Source organism: Prunus dulcis, chromosome 4 (genome assembly GCF_902201215.1).
Source record: "Prunus dulcis chromosome 4, ALMONDv2, whole genome shotgun sequence".
NCBI classification, from domain to species: domain Eukaryota; kingdom Viridiplantae; phylum Streptophyta; class Magnoliopsida; order Rosales; family Rosaceae; genus Prunus; species Prunus dulcis.
Window position 1 is genome coordinate 3418535 of NC_047653.1, and position 23405 is coordinate 3441939.

Consider the following 23405-nt stretch of genomic DNA (forward strand, 5'->3'; position numbering starts at 1 on the left):
ACCCAATGAGCCCACTCCCCCATAGCATTCTTCAACCTTCCCCTTCCATTATAATTTGTTTTCCCACACAAAACCCACGAACCCAAATCTCTCATTTACCAAAAGGGAAAATCTCTCTCCCTCTCTCTCTGTGTTTTGCATTGTTAATCTGTGAGAATCAATCAGAATGCCTCGTCTAAGCGCTTTGGCACTCATTTTCTTAGTGGTCTTGGCCTCATTTGCGGCAGCTTCAGAAAGCAGAAAGCTTTTGGACATGAAGAAGCAGGATGGTGATGGCCAGTACAGGAAGAGAGTGGCTTCTCTGTTTCTGGGTGCCCTTCCAAAGGGCACAGTGCCAGCTTCTACGCCCAGCAAGAAGGGTCACGCCGTCGTCATCAACGAGAAGCTCATTGCTCGCCATCTCAGTAGCAACGATCGGATTCTGGCGCAGGCTGTTCCCAGCCCCGGTGTTGGCCATTGATTCATTGCTAGCATATATACCAGAAATATTATTCTTATATTTTTTCATTAGTTTCAATAATTTTATAATCCCTCTACAATTTTGGGTTCTTCTTGGGGTTACATGTAGAATCTAGAACAGAGCTTGAAATGTATAGACAGTTTTGGTTGGGATTCATTGTGCAATCTGCACAATCCCTTTATATATATAGATGCAAGAATTCTCAGAGCTAGATATGAGATTGTTTTTTTTTTGTTTTTTTTTTGTGGTAACATTTGTTCATCTTTTTGTTTAAGGAAAAATAGTTCTACGAATTTTCAAAAAGAAAGGTCTACTCTCTCTCTCTCTCTCTCTCTCTCTCTCTCTCTCTCTCTCTCTACAGTCTTAAACAATATTTCCCTGTATGCTCTGGTTGAACTGGCATCTAATTAAGAGCTCTCCAGATTTGTTGATGATTTTTCAACTTTCTAGCTGTATCTGTTTTTCTTGAGAAGTTGGTGGTGGAGTTAGGGATCTTTAACTCTCGAGGCTTTAAAAAGCAAAAAATTTAAGCATGTTCATCCAAAAAAAACCGCCCAAAAATAGAGTTTTTTTTATAAATTAAAAAAAAAAAATAGGTGGGTACACAAGACAATGAAGCTTTCGTTGAATGTTGGAATTAAAATCAAATATATTCTTAGATATTGTTTCAAATAAATAAATAAAAGAATGGCGGAAGGAATGTAGGATATGTACTAAAATGGTATGCCATTTGGCTCAAGGTGGTGAAAGAAAAAAGTGCCGGAAAGGCGAAAGCGCATTTTAGGAAGCGTCACAAGCCGACTAGTTGTTGGTTGCTCTCCTCCTCCTGATTATAAAAATGGCATTTGCCAGGAAGATGAGATCCATATGGTTCACGTTCATGACATGAGCAAGTAGAAAATTCAGAAATAGCATTTTTGTAGAAAAGAAAAATGTGCCTAGCTAGCTAGCTAGTTTACTTAAGACCACAAATTTATGGGTTTTGTACTTGGATTTGTTGACAGGATGAAGTTGGTTAACTTTGTCGAATTACCTCGTCATCTCATCGGTAGAACAAATTATTATCACTTTACATCAAAAGTATATTAATTGGAGTGACGTCAATGTCGTATTGAGCAAAACCTCTCTATGTGCTTAATTCAATTTAGACGTGACTTTAACTTTTTATAATACTTCCTAAGTGCATTCGGGTTCGATTCATGTGGGAGACAATCTTAAAGTAACCCAATATAATACTCTCCCTTCTCCTTTCCTAGCGAATGATGAAAAAAAACCATTTCATAATACTTTTTGAGAGTATGTGACGTTAATTATAATTTCACCTGTTTTTTAAATACTTCAGATCATTTGAATATTTTAAGACGTAAATTATAATTGATTACATACTTCTTTTAAAGAACTCGATTGGCGATCTATCTTAATAGATTATATGTTGACAAAATATCTTTTTCTAGACGCACGTCTCCTCTTCCTAGACGTATTCCTCAAATTCTCCATTTTCCTAATTCTTTCCTAGCTATCACATCTCCTTTACAAGTGACACTAACAATAAGCAAGGATGATTGGTAGTATGTTGCCCAACTTTAAGTGGCTATTATTATTATGAATGACATTAATATTGTTTAAATTCTAAAAGTATATGAAAAATTCCTGACTCCACCACTAGTTCTCACTTTATCTAGAACAATTTAAACTGAACATCATTATCTTCTCTTGCTCAAACTTAATTTGTATATGCTAGGTTATTTCATAAATTATTGTCGGAATTTAGGGGGTTTATGTTCTATCAATGCATGACCTCAAAACTTGCGGGTACATTACAAGGACGCGATCGATTACCAAACATATATGTCCTTGTAACTTGTAAGACATGAGTCAGGTCCGTAATTGAAGGAAAATATATAATTTAGGTTTTAGAGTTGTCTACTTGTAAAGACAAAATCATCCGTTGAATGAGAAATAAGTATGTAGATATATATTCTAACCATCAAGATTGACTAGCTAGCTAGAGGATCAGATTAGCAAGATATCAGAGTCCACCTCTTTCTTATTTTCTCCCATAATAACTTTCAAACTCATGGCATCATAAATTCTAAGATCAAAGGTAGGTCGCTTCTCAAGTCCTTTCCGCCTTTCTTGGAAAATGACCTAAAAAAGAAAAGGAATATTGACAAGTCAAAATCCAACTTTGGCAGACTCATTCTGGTCATGTTGTGTGAATTCTACTTCACTTGTAAATGGAAAACAAGAAAAATCTGTCAACTTTCAATTTCAGTTTGATTAGACTAAGGCACTAACATCTCAGTCATATATATATATATATATACTCGATGAGTAAATTGATGAAATTAAAATCCGGGAATTCATATTGAGAATGACTTCAAATCTTTAAAGGATCTTTTGGTGTTAGTCAATATACATACTTGGAACACTTGACACTAAATTACTTGATTGACCGGGGTAAGTTAGTGCATTTGGACCATCCTCTTAGCCCTCTGTGCAAATCCCAACTTGGTTTAAGAGATTAATGGCATATGCTAATTGTGCTTAGCAAAAATTTAACCCCTAAACTTTTATTGGCCATGACCAAATCTTGTGTCTTCGTCAAAGTCGGGCTGATAATTGTGATCACTAATCAAAGGCACCAGAACATCGAACCTGGAAACCAACTTTGGCTCTTCCTAACCAACTCAACTCTCAAGGGCTCCACAAACCGCCCCGTAGTTTATTTAGAACTCACAGGACTCTGTCTGTGGTTTTGGGCTTACAGATTAATTATGTTTCCAATTCCAATTAAATAATTAAAATAAGAAGAGAAAAAACCCAAAAGATAAATGTAGGTGCAAGGAATATGGCTCCAAATATTTGTCAAACTCACCCACTGCGATGCCCATTGACTGGTTACTGCCTTCAGTAGCGACCTGCGTTAGGCAGCGCCACCTCAAGATATTTTGACCGTTTGACTTTTAAATCAGGAGTTGGACCTCACGTGTCGGTGTGGTCGTAATTATACAGTAGTACAATAGAACTGCCACGTCGTATAATTTGAATACATGCTATAATGTAAGTTGATCTTTATTGGAAAACTCTTCCTTAAACTGGGGAAATATCAATCATGTCGTATATCCATGTTATAGTATATATATAAGCTATATTATGTGATCGTATAATGTGATATTGTACAAGAATTCTAATTTAAAACTTGCAGATAAGAGTCTTAAGTTTGAATCTTCATTGCATCTTATTAAGTTGTATGTGTGAGAAATCCTCCATCTTTTTAGTTTAGACTATCGCTTATACTCACTGACGGACCTATTAAAGCGCAAGGAGGTACACTGCACCTCCCCTCGCGAGAATAGCCTCTGTAGACCCTGCATTTTGCCCCTCTCTCAACCTGTTCGATGAATTGCCTCAACCAATGGAGAGAGAGATGGAAGGAGAGAGAGCAATGGAGAGAAAGCGAGATGGAGGGAGAGAGAAATGGGGGCCTGAAATTGGGTCTGAAGTGATGTAAAAAGGAGGAATGGGAAAGAAGGCACGGGTCTTTCAAAATACCCTTTGAACTTCCAACTTATCATCAAATAAATAAAAAATTATAGCTTTGAAATTGGATCTTCTAAAAAGGCATCTGTTGAAAATGAATGCACGGCTCTTTCAAAAACCCTTTGAACTTCCGACTTACTATTAAATAAATAATAAATGAAATTACTCCCATTATGATCAAATAAACTCCCTTTTTTTTTCTTCAAACGATAGGAAAGATGAAATAAACTCCCCCTGAATCAAAGTTCTTTTTTTCATTAGATTTATATTTTTTTTAAAAAAAAAAATTTAGATTACATAGTTTTTTTTTTTTTCAAATTTGATTACATAGTTAACCTGCCGTACATATGTTCGCCACTAGTTGTGGGCTTTTACCATTGAAACATTAATTTAGTCTGTTGAGCTTCTAAACTCTTTAGTCATTCTTGCCAAAATTGCACCTCAGTGAAAAAAATTCTGGATCCACTAACACTTATACTATAAAAAAAAAAAGGTTCTTTGTCACGTGGCGACTTCAATTGAATTTATTTTTTCATATGAAATTTCTTTTTGTTACAAGTAAAAATGAAAGAGGCGAAAAATTGAAAAAAATCTAGATATAAGTTCCTAATTAAACTCTCAAATTGTTCAAAATCTAGATTATAAATAAAAAATTTATAAAAGGATTGAACAAAATGGGCCTTTCTTATACACCATGTTGGGCCTTGGGAACATGGGTGTGTTCGTCTTTGGTAAATGGGGCCACAGGCCCAAAACAAAACTGTAACTAATTACGATCATTCATGGCCTTAACAAATCCTCTGAGGAATTAGGTGCCTTGTTGTTCTTATGGCTTGGACCAGAAGGCGGGATAGGGCGCTTATTAAGAACAACATTATGCGAATTAGCCACTGTCACCTGATGCAAATCTAACAGAATCACCCTATGCACAGCTTGAGGCGTCTCGGAAGCGCCTTCGCCTTTAGAATCCGGTATATTTGGCCCCGGGTAGGTTCGAGATGCAGATGCTATACCTGCCAAAATTGTGAGAGATATTGTGATGGTCAGGAACAAGAAAGATGGTTTCTGACTTAAGGAGAACATGATAGCTAGCAGGCATTAATTAAGATTTGAAGGGCTTTGGGTAGTGAGGACATGAGGGCATGGTTTGGTGGCTTTTATATGCATGGGAGCCAGCCAAATAGAAAACTTTACGTGATTTGACCTAAGACTTTTTGGATATATGTTAACGTGGAATATAAATGATGACACTTTTGAACAAAAATTTGAGTTATAAGATATCCAATTTTGTCGGTGAGCTTATTTTTTTTGTTTTTCCTCCATGAATTTCATGCTCTTGTTGCAATTGTAGCAGTAGGCATTGAATTTAGCCGGAATTATAGCTCGTCTTTTACAATCACAAGAATCTAACCCAATGTACATTTCTTTGTCATTTTGTCAATTATAAGATCTTATAGCACTCTACCTACTCAAAGAATCCTACTAACCATAATTTCGACATTGAAATTAAGCTCCCACTATTTTCACACACAAAAGTGCACATGAAAAGGGATTTCTTGATATATATAAAGCCTCAACTTTTGGTAAAAGCCAACTCATAGAAGATCAGCTTTTGGGAAAAGTTATAAAGTGTGGCTATCCTTCTAATTACATGCTTTTTGGCTACCAACTTCTTTTATTCAAGGTAGGGACAGATTACCAAAGTGATTTGGTTCATACATTAATTGAACTTTCAAGATTGATGCTCTTTTGGTTTTGGTATGAGTTGATTGAAGGCTTTTTTGAAACCAAATTCAAGAACGAGGGCTAATTCAAATGCTTTTTTGGGATGAGTTGATGATATCAAACGCTTTTGGGGAGTATGCAACCGAAGCACTACTAGCAGCAGTAAACCCTACCTAACAAGAGCATCTTCTCCAGTGGGCCAGCAGCCAGCTTCAGGAGAATTTCTAGTAAAAAGGGTTTTAATGGTATGATTTTATTATGTGACCAATTTTTTATTGTTATTTCCTAATTATATTTCATTTAGCAATGGCCTTCTAGCAATATGGAGCGTATAAATAGTAAAACAACAAAGGAAATACCAACAGGCCTATTAGCTCAGCTGGTTAGAGCGTCGTGCTAATAACGCGAAGGTCGCAGGTTCGAGACCTGCATGGGCCATTCCTTTTTCTCAATTTTCAAGAAAGTCGGTACTGCTTTGCTCATCCTCTGCAGTCTCAAATCAAAACACCTTAGAAAACTGGGTTTTTCCTTTTTCTTGGGTACTTCAAGATTTTGTGATTAATACATGCACTTTGGTTTGTGATTCAAAGTTCAGTTATTTTGTTGGTTTGTCCTAATTTCTGTGCATCAATTGTATTTTGTGATTAATACATGCCAAGTCCTAATTCCCGACAGCTTCAAGGGATAGTTGAGAAGAATAATTAAATCCACGTTATCTTTGGCTAGATAACAACGTGTCGATCCTTCATTTGACATATCTACTTGTTACACTGATACAACATGAAGCTGATAACCTAAAGTCTTTAAACACTATTACACTCATTTCTTAATTTTAACCTGCATGGTTGCATGAGCACCAGACTCGTACATCCCTCCCGGAGTACAACAAAATTCTTGTTAGTAGGGTCATCTATCAAAGGTTTATCGACGACCTGCTCAAGAAGACGGTGGATTCCTCCTCATCACATAAAAAGGAAAAGAAAAATACAGAGATTTTGAACTTCCATGCATGTCGGTTCATTCTCCCTGAGACCTACTACAAACGATGGGAAGCCAAACTTGATTTTTGTTCCTCTTTCTAGATGGACTAGTCAACAGGCAAAAAGTGAGGAATTATACTGGAAGGGGGTATCCACGAAGATAAGTGGAATCCACACCAGACTCCCGCTCCAACGCCACCCTCCCAGTTCGTGCAACCTTCATGGAGGAAGAAAGATATTAAGATATGATAAGTAAGAATCAGCCAAGAAAAAATGCGATCTAACTTTTTAGACTAGTATACATAATTGTGCTGAACAATAAAATATGAATGCCCACTTGAATTGAAATTTAACGGTGTCTATAATTGCAAATTTCACCATCCGATTCGGCTACCCTGCTTATCGATAACTTTATGCAATGCAATCAACTGACAGTCTGATTAAGGAGGTAAGAAAGGACAGCATTTCGTCCAATTATTGAGAATTTAGTTTAAACTAATATTGATCTAGCTCAAACACCTCTTTTCAAAAAACAAAAGAAGGAAATTCATAGGCAAATCAATTGTTGTGAACAAGATCAAAGAATGAGAAGACAGACCTCACAAATCCCATAGGGCTCAAGTAACTTCTGCAGTGCAACCATCTTATTTATATCACCAGTAAGCTGAAAAACAAATTGAGTAGAGAGTATTAGCGAGACATTATGAAACAAAAGCAATAGCAGAAGCCAAATCCCTAGTATTGGGTAGTGGAGTAAGATTAAAGATAAAGCTCAGGTATAGTTTGACTTCAGTGGACTGATTGGTACAACTAAATACAAAATCATGCTCTCATTGATCTCCGTTTGAAGGTGGCACTTCTCAACAGATTCCATTACACTAACCAAAAACCAGGTAAATTCAAAATATTATTTATGTCAAAGATGCAATCCCGAATGTGGTGTAATGAAACAGTTCAGTGAGACAAGATTTATTTTAAAGTTTACAACTCATCTAGTGTCACCACTATTGTTACCAGTCTTACTCGGGTAGATGAGTTATGGTCCAAATTCCAATGACCAACAGAGGGCAAGAACTTTCTATCCTACTTGTAGAATTTTAAAGTATAAGACACAATCACAAATATATTTGACAGGAATGCAGGAAAAGGTTTTAACCTCAAGGGTAATTGTATGATCAGATACATCAACGGCTTTAGCACGGAAAATGCTGGCAATATCAAGAACATCCCTCCTAGCAGTAGTGTTCACAGCAATCTTTATCAACATCAACTCTCGCTCTGCAAATGGTAAGTGTGTAATATCCCGAACCTGCAGAAACAACCAGCTTTATATCATCCATCAAGGCATGAACAAATCTTATTTTGTGAATAAACTTGGAAAAAATTCATCATCTCTAAATTGAACTCATTACACATAAATATTGAATTGGGGAAGGATCATATTATTAATGGCAGATAACAGAGGAGCAGAATTTGATTAGTTGAAATAGGGAGAGGAAAATAAAAAATATCCTGGGTTATAGACCTACTATATATTTAGGCATCAACCCCAACCCACCACATTGACCTGACGGCCACCAAAACAATGGCATTTAATTTGCATGTTTGAAGATTGTCAACTCCATAACTACAAACAAACTTTGTAAATATATATAGCCACCTTGTAACAATTTTCCTTTTTCTTTTTTCTTTCAGAGATTAGTCGATCATCACCCAAAACAGATATTGCATATTCTCAAAAAACTTGTCAATGTGCAACCCTCACCTCGCGAAGATCTATTAACTTGTGAAGTTGCTGGACCAACTTGGTAATTGAATCGTCAGTACCGGGAACGACAGTTGTAATGCGAGAAAGCCCTTCCTTTTCAGCAGGCCCCACAGCTAGGCTCTAGGAGTATGAAGTGAAAGCCAATAATCACATGAGCAAAGGCCAAGGAAAACCAAATATAAAAAGATGAGCGCAAATCACCAGCAACAAACCTGAATGTTATAACCTCTTCGAGACATGACTCCTGTAACTATGTTTAGAACTCCAGGGCAGTCATTCACAATCATAGACAGTGTGTGTGATTGAACCCCACTTGGCTGAAATATTAAATAGCATGGCATAAAGATTAAGTCAAAATGGCACTGATTTGTAGAGACACCAAACATGAATTAAAAATTAAAAATCTACTTCCTAGGTAGATACATCAATCTGTGCACCTTGTACATCGCGTACAAGGCAATTTTTGGACTAAAAGTGAAATACAACTTGAAGCATTTTGGGATTGTAAACTTACATCTTCATCATAGAGAACACCCCAATGAGCATCAAGAACTTTATTCAAACGAAAGTCATCATAGGGCTCCACAGGATAAACATCACCCTTCAATAAAAAAATGACATTCACTTATGTTCAGTCCAAAATGACCAAGACAATAGTAAAAGTTGTGGAATGTACATAAAACTGAAAAGGGAGATTGCTCAAGTCAATTTTCTTTAGATCAGCACATACATGTTATCATCATAAATGACAATAGTTATCAGAGAACAGCATACCTTCTTGTGCAACAAATAAAGAACTAAATGTTCTCGGGATGTATAAGTCATATCATTATTTGATTTATTTACATGTGAATGAGGCACACACTATAGGAGAATCCCTTTTGGCCCTATAAAATGTTTCCATCTAAACAACAAAAAGATAATTATCCATGCAGGGAGAGAAATTAACAGCATATAAAATCTCCTCAATAGAACAAACATACATACCCTTGAGGCAGTACTGGCATCAACATTGAGTGAACGGTTTGCTTTCACCGCAAGATCATCAATAGCCATTGACTTTTCAAGATCTGGATAAGAAGCTGCAGAGAATCTCCAAAAAGGAGCTGTCTCACCCATCTTTTCTCGTCTCAAAGCAATCTGTTGGTAAAGTCAAATTGAAACCTCAATTAGATGACACTTACCACCCTAAGTTGATTGCATCATTGAAAATTGAAAAGAAGCACATGTACATAGCTTCCTGATTGGGAATACTATTTCATTTTATTGATAGTGAGCATCCTGGCAGTTCAAGTTATTTGGCCATTCATAAACCATTTACTTGCTGCATATCATACACATATGAATTGACAAATTTTAAATATGATTTCATTTCGTGTTGGGATCCTACGGGCATTATCATTTTTTGTAGTTCTATGGTCTAATGAATCAAATTTGATATCTAGTTTCAACCTATCAAATTATGCAGCCTTTTGCATGCGTTGTTTTAGAGGGTGCACCCATTAACACATGCATAAATGTACATCTTTGTATATGCATAAACATTGGAATGCAAATATACAACTTGCCTTTCCAGTTCTCGCAAGTTCTTTGATACCAAACTTGCTTAAGTTTCTTTGAACAGCAACCACCTTCCCAGGGTCTCCAGTAACCTGAGACATCCACATGGAGTGAACTAAGTTTATAAGTGTAGATGGAATTGGAACCAGTAAGACTATAAGAGGCAAATGAAAGATTGCATACACTAAACAGAGTATATTAGCTAGAACAATTTTTAAAATTTCCAAGACCTGCAAATGTAGGCTGAGTGAACTAAACTACTAAAAGATACCAAATGCTCATGAAGTAGGGTTAACTCACACCAAAAATAAAATTCATGGTTTCACCAATTTAACTAATCTAATATGTGCTGATAAATGCGTAAAATAACCAATCTAGTATGTGTTGTAATGTAATTGTATCATAACATAAACAAAAGTCTTGGCACTGCTGGATGTAATGAAACAAGTTTTTTCTTGTCTCTTTTTTAATTGTAAAAGGATTCTAATATTCTCATGTCCACTCAGCTGGTAGGAGGGGAAGTGGACAAACATGTTGAAAGTCCAAAAAAGAAAAAAAAAGAAAAAAAACTGCATATAATGCTGAATGATGTGGACTTTATACTTCCATCGGGATTGAAACACTTGTATCTTGCTTTTTTCAGAGAAAATAAGAAAACAGATAAAAATAATAATTTCATTATACAACCACTGACAAGAACTAGTAATTTTCTGGTAATATCGCATACTGCAATAATCTTTTTGCCACATAAATCAGAGCTGTAAGTTTTTGTGTGCCTAGGCACCTAAGATATATACTGGACGGGTAGGTGTTAGAGCCTATATGTCCTAAAATGATCACATTAAAGCTGAGAGTCATAGCCATAGGAAATGAAACTGCAACACACAACTATAAGAGTAAACAAAATCTGACAAAATTCACCTCAATTGTCAGTGAATGTTCAGAGATATCGACAATTTTTGCTCTGAAGATGTCCACTAACCACATGATCTGAAAAATTAGAGCAGACAAACAAGATCAAGTAAAAGGATGTACTAAAACAATAAAAGAGCATCTTAAACAGTGCTCATAATCGTCAAACTAGAAAATAACTCCGTTTTATCCCCAGAATTATCACCTACAACAAATACAAGGTAACCTCACTGGTGAATGCCTGCAACACACCACCAATACATAGCACAATGGCAGCCTAGTATAAATGCAATTGGGCCAAAAAATCAGATATACATATAAACACACAATTGAAATCAAGCCAGGTTGTTAACATATCATCATGTTCTGTGGGAAAAAAAAAAGCATTTTGGCATTTCATATAGATAGAGTACACAATCATTTGGAAAGCACATATCACTGACAATTAATCTTGGGGGTCGATCATTTACTCATACACGCCTGAAAAATAGAAATCTTGTAGATAAACTAAAACAAAAATCAAATGAGAAGAAAATTTGTATTGGAGAATCAAGTAGTGAGGCAAAGTTTCTTGGAAGGAATTGTGCTTAATTATCCATAGGCTGATGCATAAACAGTATCAAAAGGAAACAGTTTATTCAAGCATTGGTTGGATTTAATTTGATGTTTACCTCTGCAAGGGTACTTGGATCTGCATTCAGTTTGATAAGCATCAATTCACGTTCTACGTGCTCCTCCTTTGATATGTCTTCAACCTGATAGAGTAGAACTATAAGCGAAGATAATGCGGACGCAATCATGCACCTGTTTTTTTAAAATTTACATTGGGGACAAGGAATAGGGAGCAGATGTGAGGGATCACCATTCCTGGAATCAATTATATGAAGATAATCTTATTGGAAGTTTGTAAATGTTCATTCTATTCGTCCTCTTGAAAAAGGGGACTTATTAGAGTTAATAAAGAACCCAGATAAACTGTAAACAAAATTCTATTCGCCCTCGTGTAAAAATTTTCTCTTTCATGGTCGGTCAGCAGAGGCAGCTCGCCCTACCCTGATGGACTCTAGTAGTATGTCGAAGAACATAACCATATGATGATACCCTCCAGCACTTGGATGCAAATATGTACTGAACTAACTCTTACTGGAAGGATAATTGACGAGTAGAATCAATTCCTTGGGATCTGTCTGAATTAGATTTATCATGTCAAAACATCCAGTACATCTTTCATGGTACACAGGAGAAGAAATAAAAATGAATAGTTATCTATAATACAAGCACACAAAAAATTATATGTTGAATCTCTTTCAATTTATTCCAAACATCAGCATCAAATTTATATATGTTACCAAATATCATTTTGGAAATACACCCAACAGCCAGAAGGTTTTCTACAAAATACTAAAGTAATGCCATTCTGTAAGAAATATTTTTAGAAATAAATAAGTTTGAATCATAACCTTTATCACATTCACCAACTTGTTGAGCTGTTCAACAACTTGCCGCAAAACCTTTTCAGTTCCAGACACAACTATGGTAAAGAGAGCCTTGTCCTTGTTCAAACCAACGGCAAGGGACTCAATATTGTAACCCCTCCTGGCGAAAACCCCTGCTATTCGGTTTATTATTCCACTCTCATCCCCAACAAACACTGAAATTGTATGGCGTTTCACCCTGAAATGATTATAGAATCAAAATTTATAACTTGAAATTGCACATTGGAAAGTGAAATAAGGTTTTCTCAGTAGCCTTTTGAGAATTAAAATTTCTAGTTCATTTATGACAAAAAAGCAATAGACTTCCAAATGCAGGCACCACCTGGCATGCAGAATCAGCAAGAGGGGAAGCTGGTTCCCTGCCCAATCGACAGATTAAAATACCAAGGGGAAAAGGCAAGATCAGGCCAACAGAATTAATCCCCTCCCCAACCCCTTCTTCAGGCTGTTTAATGCAATTTGGCATATAGCCAAGGCTTAGACGGACTACTTCATGTTTATAAGCATAGCCTTATTTCCATCTCTACGCATTACAGAAGCTTACAAAGGAAAAAAGAAACAGAACGAAAATAATCATTTCTGTCATTCTCATTTCTCATGACACAACCATTCCTGTACTTACTTTTTCTAACCTCGTCATAACAGTACAACTCCCAAATCAGTTATTCACTCCCTTGGTGCATTCTTTTAACTAAAGTTCAAAATTGAACAGTAAGCATAAAATTGGTTCTGGTCTCCATCAAAGTCGACTCACCACAGCTTAAAAAATCAGCTTGGTACAATTAAATTATAGCCAATTACCAACCGGAAAAATGCAATATTTTTCATTAGATACTAATAAAAACAAAAGCAAAAGTAACAGTGTTAAAAGTTCCATGCAAAACCACTTGATCAAACAACTGAAATTTCAAAACCCACAATATTGAGCTCAACACCCCTCAACTTCAAGACCAAAAACAAACTAATTTCAACCAAAAATTGCACCAAATGTACCAAAATAAATGCTTCATTACATACAAAGCAAGCACAAAAAGAAATGGAAAAGTAAAACAGAGAGAAAACAAACTCACGAATGGTACTTACTTAGAGCGAGTCAATGAAGGCACAGGATCAGTGACAGAAACTGCATTGTCAGTGCTAGCAGAGACCACCAGCTCCTTGAGGTGGAAAGTCTTCCATTTGATTGGTTTCTGGTGGCCAAAATCAAAGCTTTTCAAAAACACATGTCTGAAATCCACTCTGAGACTTGGTTTCTGGGTCATCAGTGGAGTTGAGCATGGTGATGACACGGCGGCCGCCATTGTTGGATTTAGAGAGAAAGCAGCCGACAGTGTTTTACATTGAGAGGAAGACCTTAAAAATCACATTCATGCATAGCCATTTGTCACTTGTAGCACGTGGTGTTTTGAATCTTGATGAACGGTGATAGTGATACGATGGCTTTTCGCCACACAAAGCTCACCTGGGACCCAATCCCAAAACGACTTGTTCACCGCCTCTCTTCACACTTCCAATTAAACCCAAAAAGAAAAACCTAATTTGTGAAAACAAAACCTACACTTCTTTCTCTGCCCTAAAAAACCATACACTTCTTTCTTTTTCTGGTCAAACAAAACCTACACTTCAATTGGCAATAAAACCTACACTATAATTTTCTAGCAAAAAGAAGTTATGTCATCCCATATCACTTATACAAAATTTTCATTATTTTACATAAATTGAAAGTGAATGTCAAAACAAAATGATTATTAAAAATGCATGAAGGAATTAATAATAATACAAGATAGAAATTTATATAATAAAAAAATAGATGAATCATAATTTATTGATACTATTCTCTAAAATAGAGAAAAATAAATCTTGTCATCCACCTATATTATAATACATGTACAAGATGTACTATGTGACCATATTACCGTAGTATTCTATAATTTCTCCTATATAAGGAACAAATATGGTATATACATAGGCATAAAATGGGGATTTATTGATACAGCAATTACAAAAACAAAACAAAAAAAATCATGAATCAGAGTGAGATAGATTCAGGGCACCACAAAGGCTGGGGAGTGAACAGACACTGAGAAAATGGCATAAGCAACCCCAGAACAAAACACTATGGTAAGCGCCCACCCGCATATGAACTTGAACAGGAGCTTCCAGTTTACATTCTGCCAAAAAAAACCTAAGTTAAAGAAGTTTTAGTTGAAACGAGTAACTAATATAAGCACAATTATAGGATAGACAGTAAAAAACAGAGGAGAAATCTCACTCTAGGGTCATCTGCAGTCCCAACTCCTACTAATGATCCAACAAAAGCATGAACACTTGAAACAGGAAGATTAATCTTACGGACCAAAATCATTGTTGCCACAGTGGACAATTGTGCTGCGAAGCCTCTTGAGTTACTTATATATGTCAGCTTCCCACCTAGACACTGAGTCAGCCTCCTCCCACAGACTAAGAAACCAATTGCAGCACCAAACCCACCAATTGCCCTAAACCACGACCAAGTCACATGGATTGGTTCCTACAAACAAACAAGCATATCTCTTGAATTTTGATTGGTCAATATGATAAGTTATATAAAATATGATAGCAGTAAAGATAAGGCAACTTTCAACTCACCACATCTTCCCCATTTCCAGAATATTTTTCTCTGTGTTGAAAAATGTCAAGTATAGCTCCATATGGACTTACAATGGCAGATACTTCATTAGCAGATTGAATGAGCCTGCAGGCACATACGTGTTAATATAGGTCACTCATGGAGTGTACTTCAGTTTGTGAGAAGACATATATTTGCATGCATTTTGTGAACTTACGCAAAGATACATGAAGCTATATGCTGTGGGGAACTGAAGAAGCCTTCCATATCATCATATTTTTCAGCTAAAGCGTGGCGGACGAGGGTCTGTCTGTCATATTCGATTGCCTATTCATTACATAAGCATAGCACAATATAAGATAATGTTATTTTGCCGGACTTATAATGCTGAGAGATGCTTATGTTTTCAAACAAATAGTTTTGTTATGCTTAAGTTCGGATTCCAGGTATAAGAAGTGCAGAACTCACAGGAGAGAAAACTGATTTTGATGAACTTTTTATGAACCGGAAGGCATTTTCGACCGGTGTTGCTTTGTCAATCTTGTGAAAGTGCCTTGTTTGATCCCGGTTTGGTGAAGACTGAAGCAACTGTTTGAATGAAGTAGATTTCTCTGTATTAGACTGATCTTCAGAAATTGAATGATCATGAGCAGGCACAGGCTCAGGTTCTTGTATTGAGTCTGGTGAAGCCCAGCTCTTTTCGTCCTCCTCTTCGTACACGGTATCAAGGACTCTCATCTGCATGAAATCTTTTAAGGCTTCTTCAAACTGTGCTTCATCATCTGAAGATTTTGTATTGCATGCTTGATCTTGACTTTCTATGCATTTTTTCTCTATGGATTGAGACATGTTTCTCTTCATGGTCTTGTACTTTTTGGCCGCATTTAATTTTTTCATGGCCAAAGGAACCACCACAACCTATTACAAAGAGATTCGAATTGAGATTGAACATATGAACAAATTGTTAATGTAATTTAGACTTCATTAATAGTCGGCTGGTAACTTTGAAATAGTTGGCAGTTTGTTGGTAGTTGTGTGTTAAATTAATGGTGTGGTAGAAGTTAGTTGAATTAACTATGTTTGGTGTTAGTTGTGTATTTAATGTGTTAGGTCGGTAGTGGCTATTATATAAAGCCACCCTTTTCTCCTCATTTGAATAATCAAGGAAGGAACATCATCATATCAAAATAGTATCCCACTACTTTTCCCACTACTTTCTGTTTTTGATTATCACAAGAGAACAAGTTTCTTCTCTTACCCATTATTACCTCCACATAACCGTACCCACCACCAATAATATCATTCTTTTATTCCATCAAAGTGGTATCAGAGCTGGAAACTCAGAATCATATGGCTTCAAACAACAACTTGTTACAGCCCCAGCTTCCAAAGTTTACAGGGAAGAATTATAGTCAATGGAGCATCCAAATGAAGGTGTTGTATGCTGCTCAAGATTTGTGGGAGGTGGTTGAAAATGGCTTTGTGGAGCCAAATGATCAAGCAGTCCTCACTCAACAACAACTCACAGAGCTGAAGGAGACACGTAAGAAGGACAAAAAGGCTTTATTCTTTATCTTTCAAGCAGTGGATGAAGCTATCTTTGAAAGAATCTCATCATGCACTACATCAAAACAGGCGTGGGACACTCTCTTTGCATCATATAAAGGAGAAGAAAAAGTGAAGATGGCAAGACTGCAAACTCTAAGAGGTGAGTTTGATATGTTACGTATGAAGGAGTCAGAATCTGTTGAAGACTATTTCAATCGTGTCATTTCTCTAGTCAACCAACTGAGAATTAATGGAGAAAAAATTGAAGATCAGAGAGTTGCTGAAAAAATTCTTCGAAGTATGTCCCGAAAGTTTGAATATATTGTGGTGGCAATTGAAGAATCCAAAGATCTGTCTACTTTGTCTCTTGACAGTTTAATGGGTTCTCTTCAATCCCATGAGTTACGACTGAAGCAGTTTGACTCTGGCCCTGTTGAGCAAGCTTTTCAATCTCAAGTCTCATTCAGAGGAAGTTCTAGAAGAGGAGGAGGCGGCTTTACTCGTGGACGAGGAAGAAATAATCAAGGACGTGGCTATGCAAATGACCAGAAAGAAACTAATGATGAAGGCTCTGCACGAGATTATGGTTATCCAAGAGGAAGACGGGATTATGGTTATCAAAGAGGAAGAGGAGATTATGGTTTTCCAAGAGGAAGAGGAGATTATGGTGGTTATTCAAGAGGAAGAGGAAGAGAACAAGGTTCCTCTCTTTCTAATATTCAGTGCTACAATTGCAAGCAATATGGGCACATCAAGTCAACATGCAAAAACAAAACAAATGGAGGAGCCGAATCAAGCTTTGTGCATGAAAAAGCTTCTGAAAGGGAAAATGATAATGTGGTTCTACTTGCATATGCAGCTGCCAGGGAAGGAAACGTGTGTGCAGAAAAATGGTATCTTGATAGCGGATGTAGTAATCACATGACAGGCAACAAAAGTGCCTTTGTCAATTTCAAGCATACCAACAACTCATAAGTAAGGATTGGTGATGGTGGAAAGCTAGTGGCCAAAGGATGTGGAGATATTCTTTTTCTGTCCAAGTCTGGAGAACAAAAAAGAATCTCTGATGTGTTATATGTTCCAGATTTAAATTACAATCTCCTTAGTGTGGGGCAACTTCTTCGTAAAGGCCATAATATTCAGTTCAGGGAAGACCAGTGTGTAATTAGAGACAAGTACAACTCTCTAATTACAAAGGTGCAGATGTCAGGAGACAATATGTTTTCTCTGAACATAAAGTATGAATCTTTTGCTTGCTTAAGTGCACTTATCAAGGATTCCTCATGGTTGTGGCATCTACGCTATGGGCATTTGAGTTTCAATACACTATCATTGATGGGGAAACAACATATGGTACGAGGCCTACCAACGATACAGCATCAAACACAAGTTTGTGAAGCATGTGTGCTGGGAAAACATCAGAGAAATTCGTTTCTTACAGGATATTCTTGGAGAGCATCCCATCCTCTTGAGCTGGTGCACTCAGATGTATGCGGGCCCATGAACACAACATCAACAGGAGGTAACCGCTACTTTCTTACATTCATTGATGATTATAGCAGAAAGACATGGGTCTATTTTCTCAAATATAAATCAGAGGTGTTTGATTACTTTAAAGTTTTCAAAGCTTTGGCTGAGAAGCAAAGTGGATTTGCATTGAAAACCTTGCGGTCTGATCAAGGTGGAGAATTCTCATCCAATGTGTTCGAAAATTTTCTAAAAGAAAATGGGATTAAGCATCAGTTCACAGCTCGGTACACCCCACAGCAAAATGGTGTGGCCGAGAGAAAAAATAGGACCATTATGGAATTGGCAAGAAGCATGTTGAAGGCAAAAGCAATGCCTAATCGTTTTTGGGCAGAAGCAGTGGCATGTGCTGTATATCTCTTGAACCGTGCATCGTCCAATAGTGTGGAAGGCAAGACCCCTCAAGAAGCTTGGAGTGGCCTCAAGCCATGTATTAGTCACTTAAGGATATTTGGCAGCATTGCTTATTCTCATATTCCTGATGAAACAAGGAGAAAATTGGATGACAAATCAGAAAAGTGCATTCTTGTTGGGTATAGTGAAAAGGCCAAGGCATATAAGTTGTTTAATCCATTGACTAACAAGATTATTGTTAGTCGTGATGTCAAGTTCAATGAAGAAGAAGCATGGAATTGGAGTGAAGCTGAAAATCAAAGTCCAATACTGTTGGACATTGGCCTTGAAAATCCAGATTTAACTCCACCAACAACTTCATCATCACAGGAATCTTCATCACAAGGGTTATCATCAACTTCTTCTAGTGATAGCAGTGAGGAAGAAGAAATTAGCAGAGGACAAAGGAGATCAACAAGAGCTCATCAACCATCCACAAGGTATCCATCTAGTGATTATGTTTTGATCACTAATGGTGGCACAAATTTTGCTCTATTTGTAGATGCAGACCCAATTATGTTTGAAGAGGCTTCAAAGGATGAAAAATGGGTGAAGGCTATGGATCAAGAAATTGATTCCATTAAGAAAAATGACACATGGGAGTTGGTTGATCTTCCTCAAGGAAAGAAGCCTATAGGAGTAAAATGGGTGTATAAGACCAAGCTGAATGCTCAAGGAGAAGTTGAGAAATACAAAGCTCGCTTGGTAGCTAAAGGCTACAAGCAAAATTATGGAATTGACTACAATGAAGTTTTTGCTCCAGTTGCACGCTTTGACACCATCCGAATGGTGTTAGCTCTTGCTGCCCAAAATTGTTGGAAAGTCTTTCAAATGGACGTTAAATCAGCGTTCTTGCAAGGTTTTTTGGAAGAAGAAGTGTATGTTGTTCAACCTCCAGGTTATGTGCAGGGAAATGAAGAAACAAAAGTGTGTAGATTGAAGAAGGCTTTATATGGTTTGAAACAAGCTCCAAGAGCTTGGTACAGTCGGATTGATGCATTCTTCCAAGAGTATGGGTTTCACAAATGCCCATATGAGCATACTCTTTACACCAAAAAAAACTCTCAAGGTGAGATTTTGATTGTCTGCTTATATGTGGATGACTTAATATTTACTGGAAGTAATGCTCAAATGTGTGATAATTTCAAGATGATTATGTCACAAAGATTTGAAATGACAGACCTTGGTTTGCTTCATTTCTTTCTTGGAATTGAAGTCAAACAAAATGAGAATGGTATCTATATTTCTCAAAAGAAATACGCAAAGGAATTGTTGAAAAGGTTCAGGTTGGAAAATGCAAAGTCAATTGCTACTCCAATGGAGGTTGGTGTTAAGATAGGTAAGAATGATGGAAGCACAATGGTAAATCAAACTTTGTTTCGAAGTCTAGTGGGTGGCCTCTTGTATTTAACTACAACAAGGCCAGATCTTACATATGCAGTAAGCTTCCTCAGCCGTTTCATGGAGTCACCAAAAGATGTTCATTGGGAGCTTGGAAAGAGAATCCTAAGATATGTGGTTGGAACCATTAATTATGGTTTGCATTATTATCCTGTTCAGAATCTAAATTTGACTGGCTATAGTGACAGTGACTTGGGTGGAGATGTTGATACTTGCAAAAGCACATCTGGTTATGTCTTTAGCATTGGCTCAAGTGCGATTTCTTGGTCCTCCAAAAAGCAATCTATAGTGGCACTTTCCACTACAGAATCTGAGTATGTTGCTCTTGCATCAGCAGGTTGTCAAGCTAGGTGGCTGAAAAGTATTTTAGAAGAGATGGGTCAAGTTCAAGAAGGACCTACAAAGCTGTTCTGCGACAACAAATCAGCTATTTGTCTTTCCAAAAATCCAATGTTTCACAGCAAGAGTAAGCATATCAAGATCAAGTTCCATTTCATCAGAGAGCTAATCAAAGATAAAGAAGTTGAGGTTCTGTATTGCAAGTCCCAAGATCAGCTGGCAGATTTGTTCACCAAACCGTTGAAGAAGGAGCTGCTCATCAAGATGAGAAAATTAATTGGCGTAAATGAAGTCTAGCTTAAGGGGGGATGTTAAAGTAATTTAGACTTCATTAATAGTCGGCTGGTAACTTTGAAATAGTTGGCAGTTTGTTGGTAGTTGTGTGTTAAATTAATGGTGTGGTAGAAATTAGTTGAACTAACTATGTTTGGTGTTAGTTGTGTATTTAATGTGTTAGGTCGGTAGTGGCTATTATATAAAGCCACCCTTTTCTCCTCATTTGAATAATCAAGGAAGGAACATCATCATATCAAAATAGTATCCCACTACTTTTCCCACTACTTTCTGTTTTTGATTATCACAAGAGAACAAGTTTCTTCTCTTACCCATTATTACCTCCACATAACCGTACCCACCACCAATAATATCATTCTTTTATTCCATCACAAATCATGGAGGGAAAAGGAAGGTATAAACAAATCTGTTGTAATAAATGTTACCGAAGATAATAGCGCTCCAGTCATGGTGGCAGCTGCAACTGCAACAATAGTAACCCAACTATTAACAGCTGTTTTATATGGTATGACCTGCAATATGGAAAACAATGAAGAAGGAAAGATAATTGATGCAAACAATGGCCTTGTAAAACAGGATGCTGCTTCTTTTCTACCACACTTTCATTGTCATACAAGATTAGATAAAAGAATCTACAATTTTGAACCAATTATAAGAAAGTAACCTGAAACATGAAAAAGAGGCAAAGCAGTCCAGCAGATATTCCATAGCCAATTGGAAGAAAAACAAGAATCCTTTTTTCAGTATTTTCACCGCGAAGTAGAGAAGCCTTCAGGACAGTAAAGAGGAAGAATGCGCATACAAAGGCAATGAATGGCGCAACAGTCCATTCAACAAATATCCAAACAAGTCCTCCACCATTGAAATTGTGATTTTCATTCTGCGTTTCACCATCACTTGAGAGTATGGAAATGAAATAATTATGGAGGACAAGTCAAACATAAAAATTTGACATCAAAGAGTTACAAGTTCCCGAAAACACAAATTGGATTATGTAATTACCAAGAATAAATCATACCATTTACATTTTTCAACCTCTTGTAAATTTTTAGTGTGCAACATCTTAAACAGCCAATTGAATTTATACCTCCTTACCTTATTCCAGAGGGGCATGTAGCTAAAACCTTCAGTAACAAGTATAGTTCCCAAAAGAGCACCTTGCATTGATTGCTGAGCTGAGACTGGCAGCTGCATATTTGTAGCCAGAGCAAGCCAAATTGCTGCCCAAAATCACAGGCTTATAAATGTCACGAAACAAACTTATGCCCACATTTGTCTTTTCTAAGTAAAAACAAGAAATTCATATCCAAGCATGAGAAGAAAGATCAGTTCAATCTTCGCAGCCACTAGAAAATTCAACATGAAGTTAATTAACAACATTCTCTTTTGGTCTGACAATTAACCAAGTACCTGCCGTGACGAGAACAACTACCATGCTCCACATCAAGAAACCTTCACTTGGCTGATTTTCCTTGAGAAACTGGGAAATTAGACAACTCTATCAGCTAATTATAACTAACTGTTTTATGGTGCTTTTGGAGGTAAAGGAATTGAATTTAGGCACCACAAGTGTTTTATACATACATCAGAAAACAAATCATTGACAGTGTTGCTGGAATTCACAAAGGCTGCCCCAGGAACATAGATTGCACAAGCCAATACAAATGCCTTTAAAAGTGTCAAAGCCCTTGATCCAACAGGTGTCGAGAACTGACAAATATCAAACAAACAACATTTTTCAGATGCCATAAATTGGGAAATATCAAATTTCTTATTTCATATTCACAATGTATTTGCTTGTGATCGATTTGTTCAAGTTGTGTGCATAAAAATGTGACTATTGCAATGAAACTCCTCCTCTTCCCATCATCTAAGTTTTGTTTACAAGGCCACTAACCGGAGCTGGAAGATTGTTGGCACCAGTTACAAAAGCCATTGCAATTGCAGCAACAGCTCCAAATATTGGTATCCATCTATAGGTCTCCTTCCAATTCCCCAGAACTTTGATGGCTATATCAATCGGAACTTGGTCATTCTTTGATGACATTTCTGTTTTTGTTTATCCCAGTTTCGATCGATTCGTAGGATGTATGCCAAGAAGGAGGGTGATACCTGATACCATATAGATTAATGATTATCGTTATTGGCATTGGTTTAATCTCCCAACTGCATAGGTTGTGCTGTTTTTTCTTATGTTCTGTACTCTGTAGTATCTTCTTGTTTTAGTGGTTCTTTGACATTGACTTGTGTGTTGTTTTACTTGTCATTCATTGGGAGAGAGCTCAGGCACTGCTTTCTTTCTTTAATTTTTGCTCGAGTATGGATGTGATGCAACATATTTGCAATATGTCCAACTTGAGGACGGCCAATAAGAGGAGAAATTCTTAAGTCTGCTGGGTGAACCACATCACCTGTTCGGCGCCCCTCACAAGCACTCACTAGGACACTTGCATTTGGATCACACACAACCCCACGTTGATTCTGACCCAAATACAAGGAGGCTCGGTAAATATGATGGGTGTCGGACTGGTGACACAGTACGCCTGCAACACCCAAGAATTTGTCCTATGAACAATTATGAGCATCCACTGTTGATAAATGATAAGATTCATAGTTTTAGGCCAGCAGCATCTTTGACACTTTCATTTTGGCTCTCTGCAGGACTTTATTCTGTCAAGTGGGCTGAAATTGGAAGAAAAGGCATATATATGTCTTATTGTTTTTAGGAGAAGCATTTGTTCATTTGGTTTTTTCATAATATTTCTTGACACAATTAACTTCTCAAGTCAATCTATATTAAAATAGGACTCTTTGATTCCATTGGGGAGACCAAAGCCTTCGAAATTATCAC

General features: G+C 36.9%; 3 protein-coding genes and 1 non-coding gene across 6 annotated transcripts; 2 read left to right on the forward strand and 2 right to left on the reverse strand.

Moving 5' to 3' along the window:
- Positions 1-694, forward strand: LOC117625779 (precursor of CEP14). The gene has a single exon (XM_034357339.1). It carries the CDS (start codon positions 167-169, stop codon positions 458-460), a length of 294 nt encoding a protein of 97 aa, XP_034213230.1. The 5' UTR covers positions 1-166; the 3' UTR covers positions 461-694.
- Positions 695-6092: 5398 nt separating this feature from the next.
- TRNAI-AAU lies at positions 6093-6166 on the forward strand. Its single transcript has one exon. It is a non-coding gene; the product is annotated as a tRNA-Ile (tRNA).
- Positions 6167-6413: 247 nt separating this feature from the next.
- LOC117624398 (acetolactate synthase small subunit 1, chloroplastic-like) lies at positions 6414-14220 on the reverse strand. Of its 3 annotated transcripts, XM_034355606.1 has the most exons (12): positions 13528-14217; positions 12409-12622; positions 11620-11703; positions 10958-11026; positions 10045-10128; positions 9464-9616; positions 8991-9077; positions 8689-8793; positions 8474-8596; positions 7865-8017; positions 7307-7372; positions 6414-6925 (listed from the first exon to the last, which is right to left on the reverse strand). In XM_034355606.1, exons 1-12 carry the CDS (start codon positions 13743-13745, stop codon positions 6842-6844), a joined length of 1440 nt encoding a protein of 479 aa, XP_034211497.1. In that variant the 5' UTR covers positions 13746-14217; the 3' UTR covers positions 6414-6841. The 3 variants fall into 3 exon arrangements, with proteins under 3 accessions (XP_034211497.1, XP_034211498.1, XP_034211499.1); XM_034355607.1 differs by lacking the exon at positions 10958-11026 and having other exon boundaries at positions 13528-14220; XM_034355608.1 differs by lacking the exon at positions 8991-9077 and having other exon boundaries at positions 13528-14220.
- A 147-nt stretch (positions 14221-14367) lies between these two features.
- On the reverse strand, positions 14368-22601 carry LOC117624397 (sodium-dependent phosphate transporter 1-like). The gene is made up of 11 exons (XM_034355605.1): positions 22452-22601; positions 22139-22264; positions 21965-22034; positions 21650-21774; positions 21219-21434; positions 20980-21066; positions 15521-15970; positions 15270-15379; positions 15073-15178; positions 14717-14974; positions 14368-14615 (listed from the first exon to the last, which is right to left on the reverse strand). Exons 1-11 carry the CDS (start codon positions 22599-22601, stop codon positions 14490-14492), a joined length of 1824 nt encoding a protein of 607 aa, XP_034211496.1. The 3' UTR covers positions 14368-14489.
- Between the last annotated feature and the right edge of the window lie 804 nt (positions 22602-23405).